Raw genomic sequence first — 20,319 nt, forward strand, 5'->3', positions numbered from 1 at the left:
TTTCAAGACCTTTGGGGTGATCTCTTCTTCGAAGCCGATCTGTACGATCTTGTTAGGACTGACCATCTAATCGTCGGGGATGGTAGAATTTCCGGCTCTAAATTAAAATTTTTAAATATATATTCATAATAGTATTTTTTTAAAAAATGAAAGGAAGAACAATGCAAAAGTTGCGGTAGAAAAAAATCCCTGCTTTATGGACAATCCTTCCCCCCCCCCCAATAATTTGTTTTTTAGATGGCAGGCGTCTTATAACGTTGCAGAGATAAAAAATTTAGATGCAATCATATAATCATTAGTTTTTAAAATATGTTGAACATTATTAAAAAAATAATAGGAAGCCAAAGAAAAAGTAATTTTTACCCACAGTACTAAGACATTCAGATCTTTAAAATGATCCCTTATATTTCAAACCTCATTTTAAGATAATGTAGTTTTGAGCATTTATTGGGTTAATTTTTCATTGTAGACCCACTGTAAAGATAGAACATTAGTGTTTTGCTCTTGCATGCGGAGCACATGCACTTAATTCCGAGGTAATCTAATCATGCGCCTGTGATGCAGAGTGCAACTGGTTTAGAATTGGACAAGATCAAGCGCCTAATGAATTATCGTATAAGCTTTTAAGTGATATTGACATATCCGGGTGACTTATTGCGACCTTGACCTCAAACACAGGTGTGAGAGTCACCAGAAAGGAATTTACGATTCCCAAACAGGTAACTCTCTTGAGAACAGTTGGTAAGCAACGTAATCAATACAGATTTAATTAATGTTAAAGTAAATATACTCTTAAATGTATTTTTTTCATTAAGATAATGTATCTAAAGTCGTTAAGACCACTTTAATCAATGACCAATTAACCTGGGAATTTGAAATTTATTTTCAAGATGGCGTCCATTTGTTGACGGACAGGAATTATTTGTAATTTTCATTTGTGTTCTTTTCCACTTTAAATCCGTTTAAAGTATGTTTCCTACTCGTAGCATACAAGGTATAAATCTTTTTTGAAGAATTCTTATGGCTGAACCTGAACATTTTACTTAGGGTACCATAATTTTTAGCAGGTATGCACGGCAGACTTGCATTTTCATTTATGCATACGGCCCAGTCCGTATAAATGCAGCGAGAAGTCTTACTGATAGGACTGTAGCACAGTGTTGTGTAAATAATGTAGTTGTTATATAGTACATGTACGACAGGTAATTTGTAAACAACGATACGAGCCCCTGTGGAGGAGGGCAGCAGGATTCCCCCGAGACACCGAAATTCGCGTGACAGTGTGCGTACTTTTAATTTTGGATACATGAAAATTCCAGTTGCCGAGTCATTGATATGCAGGTTGAGTGACTGCTATCAAACAAAATTCAAGTGATTGTAATGGGATAAGATTCAACCAGTTATGTTAGATCTTACCTGGCTTGGAAATTAAGTCACATGTTGACCAGTGGCTATTTATCATTTTGATTAAAAGACTAATTAAATGCATGTGGGACCAGCAAGTAGTTCTCTGCATTTTTTTTCTTCAGATATTATTGGTAGTGGAAACCAGCAATGCATGGCACTGTTTTTGTGCTTAGTTTTTAGCCTCATTTGAGGTTGGGCTATTGGGAACTTGCTGGCGATTAATAAATTTATTTCAGGGACAGTGCTGGCTTTAAAAAGAAAGCTGTGACACAAACAGTCTCCAACCTCAATATTTTGTCGCCAATTAAAAAATATGTTGCCATTTTCATAATACAGTATTACTTGTTTATCTCAGCATCCTCCGGACCAAGGTAATATTGTCAACTTAAGTGGATGTTGAGGTAAGTGAGAGGGGTCTAACAAAAATTAAAATTTTGCATAAAGTGAAATTCATAAGAGGTGACTTGTCATCATTGAATAGGATTTACACTGAGAGACAATAAACGTCTGAAATACACTTGTTTATTGACAATTTACAGTTGTAGAATCCACACTGTGTTATAAAGTACTGCACATCATGTATATTGCAAATCCAAATGAATGCATGTTTGTTTTTGTGGCAGTAAAATCAAATAATTGTAGAATATTGCTTGAGACTTTCTATTTTCTTTATTTGCTTCTTATTTATACAGAATAATCTTTTGCTTCAGGGGTGATCAATTTTCTTGAAGATTCAGCATAACTATTTTTTCTGGGTACATTTGTTATAAAATAAAATGTCCTTTGGTTGATTGTAGCTGTTCCTGTTTCCACCTTCAGAAATTGGTCAATTGTAGCTAATCAGGTCGCATGGCTATTTCAGTACTCGGGCCAGGTATCAGCATAAGTGGATTATGATGAAACCATGCACTGTTAAGATGGTTTTGTCAATGAGAACAAAGGATTTGGTTATGAGACAATAGATAGATTTCAGTGCATTTTATTTACGTTTATGGCATTTTTTTCATACTGTCTAGGCTTTGAATTTCTTCACACTCAACCTCAGACTGTATATACAAGCTTAATCAGCCAAATAATTTTCTTGCTCAAAATATCGCCAGATGGTATATATTGTCACTAATAATAATAAAAAAGTCACAATTTGCGACATGGGCAAAGCCCAGCAATGATCCCTGTATTTTAACTGACCTTTGGATGCAGATGGCAAGTAAAATCACTCTTCATATGATCGATGGCATTAAATCCTCCAGAACACTCAGGGTTCTTTACAGATTTCAAAACTGTCGAGTCAGTTGACCCTTGACCCCAAATCTCTAGGGTCAAAACTGAAATCTCGAGTCAATTCTTTTGGACAGTCATGAGCCTATCGCTATGATTCATTAATATTGGTGGAAACAAATGATGTTTAAGATTTTTTTTATCTCGTGCTGAATAATGAGAAATACTTGTACAGTATTTTGTTGTAAGAAACAGATTTGTGTGACAGTATTACTGAGTTACTGTGTGTATATTTTGTATATGAAACAGCCATGGTGCATAATATACATGTCAAGATTAGCCATGGTGCATAATATACATGTCAGGATTAGCCATGGTACATAATTTACGTCACGATTAGCCATGGTGCATAATTTACATGTCAAGATTAGCCATGGTGCATAATTTACATGTTAGGATTAGCCATGGTACATAATTTACATGCCAAGATTAGCCATGGTACATAATTTACAGACTGCTCCTGTGGACTAGTGGTTAGAGTGTCTGTCTCAGAAACGGGAGGTCATGGGTTCGAACCCCAGCCAAGTCATACCAAAGACTTACAAAAATGGTACTAACAGCTGCCTCACTAGGCACTCAGCATTAAGAGATTGTTTTAATAAGTCTTTGGTATGACTTGGCCAGGGTTAAAACCAACAAACTCTTGCATCCGAGGTGGACACTCTAACCACATTAATTTATGTGATGAATGTCAGATTCAGGTTCTGTTCATATTTTACAATTCTAAATCAAATAGTGAAAAATTTACTCAGATTTATTGATATTAAGAAGTTCTGTTTATAAACTAGTTTCTTCCTAATGGGACTTATTGATATGATTGATTGATTCTTGATACACATATATATATTGTGTATACAACAAATATCCTGGCCATTAATCAGTCATGTGGTATGGTACATGTTTTTCTTTCTTTTACAGATGCACTAAGTGAAATATGGTGTTGAAATTTCTTCTAGGGATTTCCCTAGTGGGAGCATTCTGCTCCCAGGTTGGGGGTCTGACAAGAGACCAAGTGATCAACAATGTTGGAGGATACCAGATGGAGCGAGACTCGTATGTGCTATGATACTTACCATCAAAATATCATTTTCCTTCAAAGAAATTTTTTTCTTAACACAATCATAAGTATGAACAAACTTTTATAAACATCTTCATTGACTTAAAAAAAGGAACTTGACAATATTTTCCTACCAAACAAGTTCAGTAAACCTTATTTTGGTAATTGCATGGTTACCTGCATATATCGACAGCCAGTGTACTTGTACAATATATGAATACATTTCCGTTTTTAACACATTAACCCCTAGCGACTACTTAACAGGGCAGGAGGTAATAGCCTACTGCTGAGCTCTGTAGCATCATGGTCATGCATGACACACTAAAGTGGGTAGTATTATAGAAAGGTAGACAGAGGTAGTGCTACAATGATACCAAATAACCTGGAATATCTAGTTGTACTACAAAATACAGAAAGAAAAAAAAACTTTTTTTTTTGGACTAGACTTTTATTTACCCAAAATTCGCCCGTGGTCGGAATCCGATTTTGTGACTGGATTTTAGACTTTTTGGTCTCTGATCTAAGACAAAATGTTATGAACTGCAAACAGACAGATGAGCCTTAGCAAAAAGTAGGATAAGATGGGCATTTGGAATAAAGAGTGGTCTCCATACAAAAATAATGGCTCCATTTAGCAAAATAAACAAAAAAAACCCCAACTTTTACCCTTCTGCTCATGTGCGAGTCAAATAGCCAATAAAGAACAATGTTTCTAACACAACTACTCGATTTTCAGGCCAAAATGACAAAAAGCTCCAGGGGTTAATGCGTTAATCACAGGACATGCAGTATAATCTTGACACAGCTTAAAGCAACTCCGTTCTTTCCACTGAAATGAAACATGCCCTTAAACATTTTTCTGAAAGAATCATTAAAAACACTATTGTTCCAGAATCTACATGATTATGGCCCCAAGAAAGGTCCGACCTAACCAGGTGTACCAGGTATTTTGCACTATATTAAAATTGGAGTATGGACCTTTGAATGTACGGATTTCGATCACCAAGGACAATGTGGAGTATGCAGAGATGAAACTAGGATTTGATCAACCAGGAAGTCGAATAATGCAGCTATATGTAAGTATAGCTCTTCAGTCGTAGAGAAACCAGTCTATGGCAGAAGTTCAGCTTGCCAAAAAATGAAGCTTATTTTGATATCTGTAAATATTAATAGTGTTCTGAGCCTGCTTGGCCAGAAGCTTTGCATAGTGATAACTCCTGTATTCTAAGTGAGGTGCCTGTCTGGCTTGTCAAAAATTGCCTGAGAAAATTATGATCACGCTGAAAAAATGTTGACCTGCCATAACGCAGTGTCATGCTAACAATGCTCTTCAAAACCTGACACGGTCATGTTTTTGAAAAACATGATTTTAATTAATCTTTGAAAAATAACAAAAGCATCTACTTCACGGTATGCCCATTACATGTAACATGTATAAACGGTAAAGAGTCATGATTGGAGCTTATGTTAAACTATCCTTTGGGCAGTTTAAATAGAGGCAAATAAAAGACAAAGAGGTCAGATATAAACCACCATTTTATATATTACTTACCAGACTGACTGTAATGTTATTTGTTATTGAAGAATAACTGCAGAAGGCATTCTATATTATTTATTAAATACAAGATATCAGTACAGTTAGGAAATGGAGTAAAGACTGTCCTGAAAGTATTTTCCCCATGGAACATAAACCTAAGCGAAAGTATAACATAAACCAGCTGTTGACCTGTCAGTTCTAATTCAGTGTGGAATATCTGGTTACTTTTACTGTCAAGTGATATTTCAAAGCTAATTAGATTAAGCCTTACACTACATCTCCCCTCTTGAGAAAGTTAACATTAAAACGAAACATGATCTGATGACCGCATTTCTAAACAAGCTACTTAAGCTTCATTTTCACAAGTTCAGTCTCTCAACTGGTTTTTGACAATCTTCTAGAATGTGTGAAATATTTGTGTTTTGACTGGTTGGCACTGCTCTGCTTTCATCTGAGTCAGACAAAGTATCAGGGTTTGAAATAGTCACTTTGAGAGGCTCTGGTAGTGAGGTTGGCATGGGAATTAAATTTCTCCTATTATGCTGTATCTCTCCCTTGTCAGTTACTACCATGTATGAATGAGGTGTAGATACCTCATTTAACAATGCCTGAAGAAAATGATCTTTCATCCATACTCTATTACCTACCTGAAGTTTTTTCATATTTCAGGCGTGATGTTGACGATTGTAATTTACTTTTTTAGTTTGTCTTTGATAGTTTTCTGATTTCTTCAGTTTTATTAAATCCAGCCATTTTGGTTGTAAGATTTTTAGTGCCATTGGCAAAGTAGTTTGTAATTTTCTTTCCATCAATATGTTGGCATGGCTGTATCCATTCGGTAATGGTGGTGTGCGATATGTCAAAAGAGCTGTGTAAGGATCATTTGCTTTTTTAAGCATTCTTTTCATTGTTTGAACAGCTTTTTCAGCGAGACCATTGCTTTGTATATATTTTGGACTACTTGTAATATACATGAATCCATAATTTGTTGCGAATTCTTTGAGTATTGCAGATGTAACTCTATTATCTAAAACTAATACTTCTGGTATACCATGTCATGCAAAAATTGATTTGAGATGATTGGCAATTGTGTTTGAACCTGTGCCTTGCAATTTTGCTATTTCGATGTATCATGAAAAATAATCAATCACCAAGAGATAGTTTGACCATTCAGTTCAAACAAGTCTGAAGCAACTCTTTGCCAGGGTCAGCTTAGAAATTCATTTGATATCATTGATTCAGCTTGATCTCCTGAGTTTTTGATGCAATTTTGGAAAGACTTTACCAAGTGTTCTAGCTGAGTAACATAGTCCTTTCCACCAAACTGACATTTTGGTGCATTCTCTGCATTTAACTATGCCTTGTTGGCCATTGTGAATTCTCTCTAGGATTTCTTTTTCAAGTGATTCTGGTATGACCAGGTGTGCACCTTTCATTAAAAAGACCATTTTTACTTGTAATTCACCTCTATCTGCTCAGTACGATTGAAGTTTTCCATCAATAGCGGATTTCTCTGGCTTCCCATTTTCACAGAATTGTACAAGTTTTTGCAAATCGAATCATTTCGATATTTCGACTTCATTTGTTCAAGTCGAGTATTTGATGCATGCAAATTACTAACTACGAAATCAACACAGGCGTTAGTTTCAGCTTGAAATTCAATGTCCCTCTCAAAGTGACAACTTAAAGGTGCTCTGGATAGAGCATCAGCAGTTAATAGATTTTTGAAAGAACTATACAAAAGCTGAATCTCATGCTGTGCATTCTAAAGTGTTGAATTCTAGGGTGTAAATCTCCCAAGATTTTTGTGCTCATACCACACGATGCAAATTACATCGGTCTCAGAGTGCTACCGTGCTTCTGCTGTAGCACACCACTTAGTCCAAATGAAGATGGCATCTGCAGATCCAACTATTTCTCTATTTGCTTCAGTTGGTGAAGATATTATTTCTTGCTTGATATCTCTAAAAGCTTTGTTCTTGATCTGGACCCCAAATCCACGAGTTTTTACCTTTCAAAAGCTCACGTAATAGTTTTGATTTTTCTGGACTAAATTTGCCAAGCTGGTTTGCCATATCAGGAAATTGTCTATATCTGTTATGCATTTCAGTGTTTCCATTTCAGTTATAGGTTTAACTTTTTCTGGATGAGGTCGGCAACCATTTTCGTGAACAACATACCCAAGAAACCTATTGGATGGTATAGAAAATTCACTTTTCAGCAATCAAAGTGATGACAATGGCCTTCTGAATTGATTTCATGACAATTTCTAGTTTTTGGTCATGCTGTTTCTGCATTTCCCCCAAAACAAAAACATCAGCCATGTGACAGTTTTCCCCCTTGTTGCTCCAGAGTTTCTGACAGCCTTTTCTGAAAAAAAATTCAGGTGCAGAACTGATTCCAATTGGAAGGTGATTAAAATTAAACCTACCAAAAGGAGTAATGAAAGTTGTAAGGCAGTGTGAATCTTCTGACAAGTTTATCTGCCAAAAGCCTGAGTTGCATAAAGTTTGGTCAAAAACTTGGCACCTGCTAGTTTTGCAAGAGATTCTTCAACTGATGGTAGTGGGCAGTTCTCTCTTTTAACTGATTCATTTAGTTTAGTTAGGTCCACGCAAATTCTTCCTGTACCATTTGGTTTCAGGATGACAATCATTGCCACGCACCACTCACTGGACTCATCTACTTTTGAAATAATGCCCATTTTTTCCATTCTATCAAACTCCTTTTGAACTTTATTCAATGAAGGGATATGAATCTTTCTTGGAGTAGATAATGCATAAAGTTTGGCATTTATTTTATGTTATACAACCATTTCATGAGTGCCTGATTCAGTTTCTTTACAACAAATATGTCTTGCACAATGAAAAAAAAAATCTAAATCTCACACACACACGCATAGAGAGGTATAATATATGCAGTTAAGAAATGATCCCTTATCAGTGACATCGTGACTCATTTCTACATGCAGTCTCATTTAGATGCCATTACCACATTTGTGTGTAATTACTTTTCAATACCTCTCCTGCAGTTCCATGTAAATGTACAAGTTTGCTTCATACAAGTGATTCTGTATTCCCATGGTAAAGAACTTCCATTTGCCTGGTCATGTCATGGTGCTTTCTGATGCACAGCAGGATTTCTGGAAGTTTCTGTGAATGTCATAACACATTTTAGTATTATTAGATGAATTCCAAATAACCAGTCAGAGATAAGAGGACATCAGAAACTTTCCCAAATGCAAATGGCTGTCGCTGACTTCACAGGTTAACCCTTTACCTCATAGAGCATAGTTACCCAGTGCAGCGCACTATAAATAGAACACCTGTTACTTATTCGACTCTATATGCATAGGCCTGCCTGTTAGCTGTTAAGCAATGTAGTGTATGTTACGTTTAACAGTAATTTTAACCATTTTACATTTTTGGTACACATTTATTATGTGTGGAAAAATTTAAGAGTAAAGTCCGATTGTTATAGCTGTGTAATTATTTTTCACGGAAGAATTTTTTATGTGATTTAAAATCTTGAGAGAACTTGTTCACCGTCAAGTCAATCTCTACATCACTAAGTCATCTGAATTTGATAATTTATAAAAACTAATTGCTGCCTACATCAATATCAGAGACTTTAGCTAAGTTATTGAATCTTTCATAGTTGTGATTCTAATTGTGAAAACTTCGTAAGTACTGAATGAAATCTGCGACCTCCATTTTGGAGAGTGGAGATTACGAACCAGTTACTTTAAATAGCAGATATCAACCAGAGCATAAACAGTTGCCATGTGATCTGACGTAATTGTCATTCGCAGAAATGAATGTAGTATTTAATAGGGGGTTTTCCCCAAAAGTGGCGCTCTGAAAACCCGCTAAAAATGGCTGATGTTTACAGCAGACACCAAAAAACACTTCCATGTGAATGGAGTAGAAACGTCAAAAGGTGCTTCATGCGAATGGAGTAGAGGTGTCCAAAGGCACTTGCATGAGGTAAAGGGTTAAAGCTCTCAATCCAGGCTATCAGATTGATTTTTGAGGATTAAAAATTTATCTCAGAACCTTATTGATAATCATTATAGATAGACAAAATGGAACAAAGTTGACCAAGTATGTTACACAGTAATGACAATGTATGCTGACCTTAAAGCCCAAACATTGAATGGAATCTTATTCTATAGCACATTACCCTGAAAATGTCCACTTAGTGTTCGTGTATCAAGATGCAGTTTGTCCTAGCTATATCATGTGGCAAGATGTAAGTACTGTGCCAGGCATTGAAATATTTTTTAAAAATCCAATTACCCAGTCAGGCATATACGAAATATTTGTACTCAGCCTTTCAGGCATGTGCTAAATATTTGTACTTGCCCAGAATTGCTCAAGCAGATTTTATATAGAAATGTAAAACTTTATATTAACAACCACAATTTGATCGTGTGAAAGTTTATTTTATTGACCCCTCTTATACCAGTTAAAAGTAGTTATAAAAAATATAGACCAGTCTGCTTTCCCTATGGTGGGTGATAGTATTAAAGAGTTTGTGTAATACTTGTATGATCTTTGTCAAACCAAATAGAAACATAGACTTTAATTAGAATTTATGGACTTTTATTAAGTAAAGAAATCTCACTCCTTGTCATGAAACAGAAACAGAAACAATGGTCAGCCATAAATCAGTACAAATTAGGCGACATCTCACTCCTTGTCGTGAAACAGAAATAGAAACAATGGTCAGCCATAAATCAGTACAAATTAGGCAACTTATTGGAAAGTCACTTGACCACCAGAAATTTTCACTTACAGTTTTGATGAACAAGTTACTGGAAAATTCACTGCCAGAAATCTTCACTCGCAGTATTGATGGCCAAGCTGTGGTTAAATGGTGTACACTGTAATGGAAAGAGTTAATGAAATGATCACATATTTCTGAGTTTCGAGTTAACAACAGTGAACTGTCATAAAATATAAATATTTTGATTTGTCATTGGATAATTCAGTAACAGATCTATGCTGATTGTAGTTGAATGTAAAAGTAATAATAATAATAATAATCTTCCATGAGGCCTTCTACAATGATATTTTGTACAAATATGTATATAATGTGCAATTTTTACAAGATAAGGTGTCTTTAGACAACAGTGCTGTTGAAAACTCAACAATTGATCTACTGCTACAAGGCTTCAAGGATGAGTACAAATAGTAGTAGCAAACATGTGTAAAACATATGTAAGTACATGATAAGTGTTGTAAAAAGTAGTAGTACTGAATTAAACAAAAAAAATAATAAATGATTGTAGATGTTGACTAAGAAGCTTTTTAAAAGCTTGGCATGTGTGAGCTGACTTTGTATTAGGTGGTATGGAATTCCATCTTATATAAAGTCAGCTGACTCATGCCAAGCTTTAAAAAGCTTCTTAGTCAATATCTACAGAAATAATCATTTGTATGATTTTGTTTAATTCAGTACTATTACAGTTATATGCAGGGAAATAATTATGGTCTTTGTTGAAAGAGATCTTGCATCATTCTGTTCATTTGATGGCAATCATTTTATGATTCAGATGCCAGCTAATGCTCAGGCAGGGAACTACCAACTTCGGGCAGAGGGGACATTAATGGATGGAGATGGCTCCGGCTACATATTCATAAATACAACAGACCTTACTTTTGAGCCAAAACAGGCGTCCCTCTTTATCCAGTTGAGCAAACCAATCTACAAGCAACAACAGACAGGTCAGTGACAGTGTTAGATTTCCAGTTATTTTTTAGCTGTTTTCTATAGCATTCTTTTTATTAGGTTCAAACTACTCATATGCTGTCGGTTTCCATGCTGGACTACAATTTTAGGGCAAAGTGGTTTCTTTGATGTCTCTTCTTCCTCCCCCCCCCCCCCCCCCCCACCAGAAGAGGTCAAAACTGTCACTTAAAACAAGCATTTTACTGAAACTTTAAGTCAGGTATTATAAAAAAAAAAGAAATTTTCTTCAACTTCATGCAAATTATACAAAATAAGTTTTGTTTGATTCAGCAAAGACTTTGTTTTGCAAAGATGAAATATCAAATCAACCTGTTTATATTTACTAGAAATCAGACTCATCAGCAAAATAATTGTTTGTGATTGGTTATAAATGCATATGATTTCAGTCACTTTTTTAAGCTTCTAGTGAGATTTTCAAATAAATCTCAGATTTAAACATAACTGCAAACCTAAATAGCTCTTAAATTGGCTTCAAACTTGATCAGAAATCATGGTAATGCTACGTTTAAAATACTTTGCATTGGTGTTTGAACATGCACAATAGTTGGTATGATATACAGAATTACATTGCAACTCAAGACTAGGCCCATTATCACAAAAATGGACCCTTCTGTAAGAACAGGCTTTACTTACCCACACTCGATCTGAAATTTACACTTGTATTTTCTTCTAAAATTGTAATCGAGCACGTATAATTTATAAGGAAATTAAAATGAATCAAAGGTAACAATGTGGACAGACTTCTATTTTTCAAAATCAAATAATCAAGATAAAAAAATAACATGTTGACAATTTAGCATTTTGTGTGGTGAACTGCAGTAGCTCAGTTTGCAGAGTATCAAAATTACATGCAGCCTGGGTCAGCTGTCTCATTTTGTTCTTGGGAAAGATGAAGCAGCAGGGGGGGCGAATCCTACAAAATACTTTTCCGAAATACCCCTTCCACTGAAACTTTTCCCGATAGAGGGCTTATTTCGACGAAATAACACTTTTATTCAGAAAACGAGACAAAAAAAAATGTCCCTGAAAATGCTTTGTATTTCCGCTGACATAACGCGAGTTACTTCAATAAATCCGACTCGTATCCGACATAATTTCCACGGTGAGGTATCATCGAAAAATCAGGTGTAGTTTGCGCCCCCCTGCTGCTCTACGAAGTCGAAGATTTCCAAGGAAAAACATTTTTATGTTAGCGGAATTAAATCATTGACAAATAAATAATGGCAAATATTGGAGAAGCACTTACTACTAGATTAGCTCGAGAACGTCTCGAAGCAATTCAGAAATTTCTTCCTATCCGTGATAGTGTCAGACAAAAATTACAACTAAGACAGCAAGCACGGGAAGTCTTTGCAGAATCCGCGGAGGAATTATTTAAACCCGTGACCAAAGCTACTGAGAAAGTTACAACTGTCATCAAAGAAGATCTTCTTCCGGTATCAAAACAAACTGCGACGCAGGCTGAAAAAATAGCAAGAAGAACTAAACAGACAAAGAAGATTTTACGAGATCTTCCAACTGATATCGCTGCGGCTCAACCTCCACCTGAAGGTACTGACGTCGCCGCCGGGGAAGAAAAACCAAAATCAGTAAAAGAAACCGCAGAATTGATTAAAAGATTTAAGGAAGATTTTATCGAAGAAATTAAAAATACTAAAAGGGAAGAATTACCTAAAAAAGTATTACACGGTTTATATAATAAAACTAAAATTTTAACCCCCACCCATGAAAAAGCAGCTGATGCTAATATTATCAAATGGATATATCGAATATATACAAACAAAAAGCAAGCTAGAGATGATGATCCAGATTTTATAAATTTTCATGAAGATTTAACAAACCTTCATAAGATACTAGTAAAACAAGCAAAAGAAGAACAAGCAAAACAAAAACAAATAGAACAAAAACAACCCGCCGGGTATCAACTTCCTCCACCTCTGCAACAACAGCAACAACAGCAACCTTCTTCTCGGCAGCAGAAACAAACTCGGCAGCAGAAAAAACAACCTTCATCATCTCAGCCACAACTTCGGCCGCAATCTCCAGAGGAAGAATTTCACGACGCACCAGCCGCTACTGGTAGTGGTCTGGGAAATAATTTTATTTGTCCTGATAATATCATCAATGATGTATCACGGCTAGAAGTTCTCATCGGAGGAAGACGTGCCGGAAACAACTCTCCGGAAATTATAAATGAAGCCGCAAATATCTGTCAGAGACTATTTCAGCGTGGCATCATGGATATCGGCATCTACCGGGGGCTCATTGATGAACTCGCAGACGGTTACCACAGCGACTAGCAAATTTAGTTAGAGAAACAATAATTAAATAAAATGATCGTGCACAATTCTCAGCCTAGACACGCTAGCGTGTTACCAGTCCGCGTAGTGAACTCGCGATTACCAGTCTACAGAGCAACCTACGGAGATGGTCTCGGTGATACAGTTACTGGTTTGTTTTCAAGAATAGCCCCTAAGGCATTACCGATTGCAAAACAATTGTCGATGAAAGCTATTGATGTCATTAAGGATAAAGCCCTTGGATCTGTTGGTGATCTCGCCGGGAAAGCATTCGCGTCAATCAAGGACAGACTGTCACGGTTAATTCGCAGATCAAAAAAACCACCACCGGTGAAACTGGCCAGTACTGAACTTATGCCCGCGGACGTCAGTAAAGTAATAAATCAGGCTGCCAATCAAAAACTTGCAGAGCTTGTAACCCAAACACCCGAACAAATAAATACAAGCTTGATATCAGGAAGCGGATTTCGTTTTAGAAGACAATAATTTTATATAAAATGTTCAAACGAATATCAGATCCAGCGTTCGACATGGATGCACCAACACTAAAAGATGAGTCCGTGCGCGATTATCAGTATTATTCTTACGAAGCAAGATCAGCCAATCAACGGGGGCGAATTGAATTACAAGTACATGATACAAGTAGATATTTCTTACCCGCTGAAGCATTTCTTGAAGTCACGGGGGAAATTGTAACAGATGTCCCTATTGATACACCATACGACGCTAATATCCAAGTTGGTTTTGTTAATAACGGCATCATGGCGCTATTCAGAAGTGCTTCATATAGCATCGATGGAAAGGAAATTGAAACGATTCAGGATAATGTTGATGTTGCCACAACAATCGTGGGATTAGCACGATACTCAGACGATTACACTAGATCAGCTGGTCCGACTATGATGTTTGCTAAGGATAATTACGATGAACCAGATGGTAGACCTAGCATTGTGAGAACACCAAAAGACCGTGCTGCTCCTCCTGCTGATGCCGCCGTGGAAGATTTATCATTTCCCAACCCTAATTATAATTTAGGATTTAAGACACGTCAATTAATGTTATCGGATGTACGAAGGAGATTTTCATGTGCAATTCCGCTGTCTCACATCTTTGGGTTCTGCAGAAATGTCAGAAAGGTTATTTTTGGAGCCAAGCATACAGTTGTACTTGTTAGAAAGGGTGACGACAACGACGCTATCTGGCGAGACGATGATGCTGGTGTCGCTGCCGGTAAAGTAATATTATTCAAGCTTGCGTTGTGGATGCCAGTGATGTCCCCATCGATCACTGAGGAGCAACGGTTACTTTCTTTCATGGACTCAGGTGGTAAATCATTGATATCGTGGCTGACAACATCTACAGACTCCATTCAGGGTGCCGGTGCTGGGCAATTCACGTGGCACATAGCATCACAGCAGGGTGTGTCAGCACCACAACATATTTTCGTGGCACTCCAGACTAACGCAAGAGTAAATAGTCAAACACGATCGCATATGATATTTGACAAACTTGCTGTCTCTGAAGTTTCGCTGCGAATAAACGGGCATCAAGAACCATCCGAGGATATAATGATAGATTTTGGAAATAATCAGGTCGCGCGTGCGTATCATCGTTTGATGACATTTATGGGACGCGATCAGAATATTGATACCGGGTTGCAGATATCACAACTGGATTTTACAACGCTGTATCCGATTTATTACTTTTCGCTGGAACATTTGGATCTAACCAAACAATCGGTCGTTGATATACACTTCAAAGCTAACGTGGGCGAGTTTCCCGCTGGTGGTTTCAGAGCTGTCGCGGTTATACTCTCCGATAAAGCAATGCTGCTTGAAGGTGTTGGCGGACGAATGAGAGTTATTGACGCTCCAATCGAGAATATGTAACGCAATTAAAATCAAACTTAGGATATAATGTCATACAGTCATGTTAATGTCACCTTGACTTCCGGTCAAACGAAGAAATTGCAATCGAAGAACGCAAGCACGTGCGGGACATCAATAACACTAAAACGAGATCAGATTACTGGTGGTCCAAACAAGCTGTCGTTGACTAATACTCAGATTAAACATTTTAATAAGGCACTAACAGCAAAAACCGGTATCCGCCTTGATTTCTCTGCTGCAGCTATCAAGGACATGACTAAAACCGGTGGAATATTTCCCCTCATCCCAATACTAGCTGCTGCAATTCCAGGATTACTTGGCGCAGCGGCAAAAGCTGCAGCGTTAGGTGCAGTTGGAACCGCAGCTGGAATGGCACTAAAGAAGGCAACCGGAAACGGGTATAAGAAAAAAAAGGGGAGATCCGCTCGCGGATCAGGGCTAAGACTACCAGGAACTCCACCATCATGGTATCCAAAAAAATTCTAACGCCGTTGAGCAATTTTGATTTACTCGATGCTGTTAAAAAATTGCGTATAAAACATTTCAGAGGAGTATTTATGCGAGATCAATTACCGACGCGGCCGAATAATCCAGAAACTGGCATTATCAATCTCGACAACAAAGATGGTCCTGGAACTCACTGGGTTGCTTACGCGATCGATCCACGTGGAATTATCTATTTCGATTCGTACGGTTTAGCACCGCCAACTGAGTTTCTCAGGTATGTCCGCGGAGTGCCTCGCACTCTCAACAGCAGATTTTTTAATATTCCAGTGTGGCAGTCGACGCTACCAACACAAACATTAGTTGATCCGCCCATTTGTGGAAACGAGGTTTTAAATGTTCTTGATGCAATCTCAAGAAATCCAGCAACTCCTCCGCATCGAGTAGTGTATGAATATACCGCATCGAGAAATGCTTAGCATTTTCATGCTCGCATTTGAAAAACAGCAATAAGAATAATGGTGGATATTTACGGAAGACCTTTCACAAGAAAAGTCAAACCAAGCACAGATGCTGATCTCTCAAAATATGCGACCCGAGATGAAGTCGATAATCTTTTGAATATAGCTGGAGTTGACCCAGATGAAGTTGCTATTTTTCAGGACAAGCAGGGAAAACTAAGAACGAGCAACATTAAGTGGAATGATATAATTCGCAGAGTTCTTGGAGCTACCAAGGATAACTTCGTTGCATTTAGTGATGGCGGCCGGATCAAGGACTCGAACATATCAATCGCAAGCATCAAAGACAGTATTGATAAAGGTGTTGATAAATGTGTGAAAAAAGCCGGTGACACGATGACAGGCGAACTCAGCATGAACGGCAACAAAATAACCGTTTTAAAAAATCCGGAAGGTCTCGAAGATGCCGCAAATAAACAATACGTCGACGCGCAGTACCAACACGTTGCTGGCCTAATCATCGACAGAGTAACAAAATCCGGCGACGTAATGACCGGTGAACTCAGCATGAGCGGCAACAAAATAACCGCGTTAGCGAATCCCGAATCCGACCAGGATGCGTCAAACAAACAATACGTGGACATCATCAACGGTAAACTAAATACGCTGCGGTCAGAGTATGATGTTCACGTGAACGGGTTTAAAAGACTCCAAAGAAACTTCGCAAAAACTGATGAGACCGTGGATAAGTTCTTTGGAACTCCTCCAGTCGTCGACACGAAACTTTCTGAAATCATACCAAATCTTACTAATAACGCCAACGATATCAATAAGATTAATACCCGGTTAGGTGTAGTCAGAACGGAAAAAAGTTTTTCAGATCAAGTTCAGATAATAGAAAATAACATTAACACGATCAAACAAACACAGCAGAATATCGTAGCGGGAATTCCTGAGATCGTTAACAAAACCAGTTTGATTAAAGTCCCCGTTGGAGTTACTCCCGGGCATATCACCAACATCGTATTCACGGTATTATCGGGATTCGCAACATGGTCACGACAAAATAACACTATCAAATACCCAGCAACGGTCACTGGCGTGTACAGGTTGTCTGTGTTTTCAGCCGCTAAATTTGAAATCTTCACAACGTTTCCCTGGAGACATTCCACCGATAAGTATTCGGGGGTTTGCACTGTAATACTAAACAGCGGAACCGAGGAAACATTTATGCTTGAAGCCGAGGACGATACTTTAACATCAACATCTTACTGGTGGTGTTTGGAATTCGTCGCTGCAACGCCTGAGTTGATGACCGCGTAATTGAAAATCGCCAGCGATTTTAAATAATATGTCAACGTTGAAATCCGAAACATTTCCAGATGCTCAACAATATCGATACAATCAAGTCCGTGAGTGGCAATCTGAGTTAAAAACTGTCATCGACGCGACGTCCCAAAAAGTAAAAAAATACCGCAGACGCATAACAGTGTTAGACATTATGGTTTATTCAGTATCTGCCGTTGTTGCATCCGCGGGAGTAATACTATCAGCGGTCACTCCGGTAATTGCAGTCGCGGCCACAATCTCTGTTTGTACGACCACTACCGCGGCAGGAGTTTTCGGCATCATAGCAAAAAAAATATCCTCGTGTGCTAACACAAAATTACACGATTACACGACAAAATTAAATACAGCCACGACCGCATATCAGAAATTATCATCGCTGATATCATCATCGTTAGACGCGCAATCCAGCGACGCCGCGTTGATATCAGATTCTGAATTCAAACTAATGTCAGATGCGTACAATGACTATTTGAAAACTAAACAAATAAATAATGTCACTGATGGCAACGCCACAGGAACTGCTTCAGCAAATAGTCACAAACACAACACCGGTAAGGACCACAATGATCTCAGTGTCCTCGACGACACCAGAATTCAGCATTAATTTTCGAACTCCAATTCGGGTGAACGAAATCGCGTTGTCGAAGCTCAGTGCGTATCACAGCTGGCCTAATGTCAGAGCGGCATCATTTGGTGGTCAGCAGCCGAATAATTCGTTTGTGTTTTCGTGGAAAACCAAAGCCGACTCTGACGAATTCGACTGGGATACAATTACGCTACCCACTGGGAGTTATCAGATCGAAGAAATCAATAATGAGATACAACGCCAAATAAAACGAATCACCGGCAAGGAAGCCAAATTATCTGTGACCGCGCACGAACCAACGCTGTCTGCGGTCATTGAAATCTCAACACCGGGATACGCCGTGGATATTTACAACAGCTCAATCAGGACCGTATTAGGATGGCCACAAAAACGACCCGAGGTCGAACCGGGTCCACCAAAACCTAAAAAATCGGATTTTATGACCGATAAACAAGAACTACACGACCTCGTGTACGGCAATTATTTATTATTTTCAGATCAATTACAATCAGGAGAAGCCTGGTTTTCAACATCACCTAGAATTCCCGTAGATATAATAGGGGCAGCTTTCGAAGGCGGGAAATACCATCCTTACCTTCCAGAAGATATAGAAGCTCATTTTTTTAATCCGATCAAACAAGCACATAAACAACAGCTAGAACTGTTGCGAGTATATTTTCAAGATTATATTTCTGATTTAACAAGTGGAACTGCAAGCAGTTCGGGAACTGGAAACGCTAGCGTTTCTACAAGCAGTTCGCGCGATAAAATTATCACAGCCATAGAAAAACTAAACAAACTCGCATCCGCGATGGAAATTATAAATCAAAAAATAATTCAGAATCTACTGGATTACAAAGATGATTATGGAAACCAAAAAAGATCGGAGTTTGCAAACCGATTTGGTATTCCCGTGAAGGATATTCCAGATTTTAAACTTCCTGGATATAACGCGCACACGCTGAGAAAATCAGTCCAGGATCTCATCGCGGAATCTTTCGAAGATATTTCTGCCACGTACACGCGAGCAAAACCACAACCTGTTATTTTAAGACACGACAACAGTACAGCATCCGATGGCAGACACATCTCACCCGGGATCGTAAATATAACAGATGTTATCGCGGTCAATCTTGTATGTGACGTCATCGACAGTAGCTACAGCGCATCAGATAATACTACGGCGACGCAGGGGTTTATTCTGTATACGTTCACACCAAAAGACCCCCCCGGTTTTCTGATTGTGCAAGAACCAATCAATGTGGTCTATCTGCGGTGTAATAATCCGTGGTTGTCAACGATAAATTTTAAACTCACCGACCAACGGGGGGATTTGTTGGACCTGCGTGGCGAGACTGTCTCCGTGAACTTACTGGTGAAGTCCTAAAATGCTCTGCATGAGAAACTCTTCGAGGACAAGGACAAGTCAACGGATCCATAATAATAGTTTTTTTTCTGCAGTGGTCCACTTTCGTCATCGCGTGCAAATACCCCATCAAAACCAGCATCGTTGGAAACTCGAAGAGTTTCTCGTGCGAGTGCTTAGCACGCAGGCGCGCATTTAAAAAAAACGGTTGTGTATAATGTGTGAATACATTCACGCACGAGTTCATATTCATGATAAGCAAATTCTTCACGAGGCAATAAAAACCGCATTTGGAAACTCAAGGAGTTTCTCGGGACAGTATTTCCCCGTTCGAATAATCGTTGACGTGTATGGTGACGAAGACTTCTTGTTGACGTCGTCACAATTAACACAGCTACAGCAAAATCATATGATCACAGCTTGGTGTCAACGAGAACAGATTATGAACTATTCTCATTGTTGTATTGATGTTGAAACGCTCGAGCAAATCCTGGAAGTCTAAGGACTTCTCATGTAAAACATTTTCAAATCTGAAAACGCCCTTGAGAAGTCCTTTGGACTTCCAGAGAAATGCTTTGAGTTTCTGGCGATGCTAGCATCGCTCGGGCAAAAAAAATAATACACTTTTTTTTTACCCGTGGAAATGTGCTTTACACTCCAAGCGGGGGGGGGGGCTAGCGTTCTCAGGTTCTACTTTCACTTTGTGCTGTGAGTCACACGCTATGCGGTTTATACTTCCTTGTCGGCCTCGTAGTCACAAATACTAGTATTTTCGTCAGAAATGCAAGGCATTTCCGTGTCTAGATTCTTTATATACCCTTTTAACAGTCTCACCCTGGTGTTAATTAATTTTCGAGTCTCATACTCGGATGACAATTCAAGCCTGATCT

At 38.2% G+C, this 20,319-nt stretch overlaps 1 protein-coding gene across 2 annotated transcripts in view; it reads left to right on the plus strand.

Annotated features, from left to right (window-relative positions):
• The first annotated feature begins 643 nt into the window (after positions 1–643).
• Positions 644–20,319, plus strand: part of LOC149785884 (CD109 antigen-like) — a 117,746-nt gene continuing 98,070 nt past the window's right edge. The window contains exons 1-4 of one of the 2 annotated variants that reach the window (XM_089979874.1): positions 644–719; positions 3,604–3,738; positions 4,635–4,818; positions 10,837–11,008. In XM_089979874.1, coding sequence (XP_089836000.1) covers positions 3,620–3,738; positions 4,635–4,818; positions 10,837–11,008 — 475 coding nt within the window. In that variant the 5' untranslated portion in view covers positions 644–719; positions 3,604–3,619. Of the gene's footprint in view, positions 742–3,603; positions 3,739–4,634; positions 4,819–10,836; positions 11,009–20,319 lie in introns of both variants that reach the window. The other variant, XM_089979875.1, reaches the window with a different exon arrangement.

The sequence above is a fragment of the Sinohyriopsis cumingii genome, chromosome 13 (assembly GCF_028554795.1).
Source record: "Sinohyriopsis cumingii isolate HCF-2022 chromosome 13, ASM2855479v2, whole genome shotgun sequence".
Taxonomy (NCBI): domain Eukaryota; kingdom Metazoa; phylum Mollusca; class Bivalvia; order Unionida; family Unionidae; genus Sinohyriopsis; species Sinohyriopsis cumingii.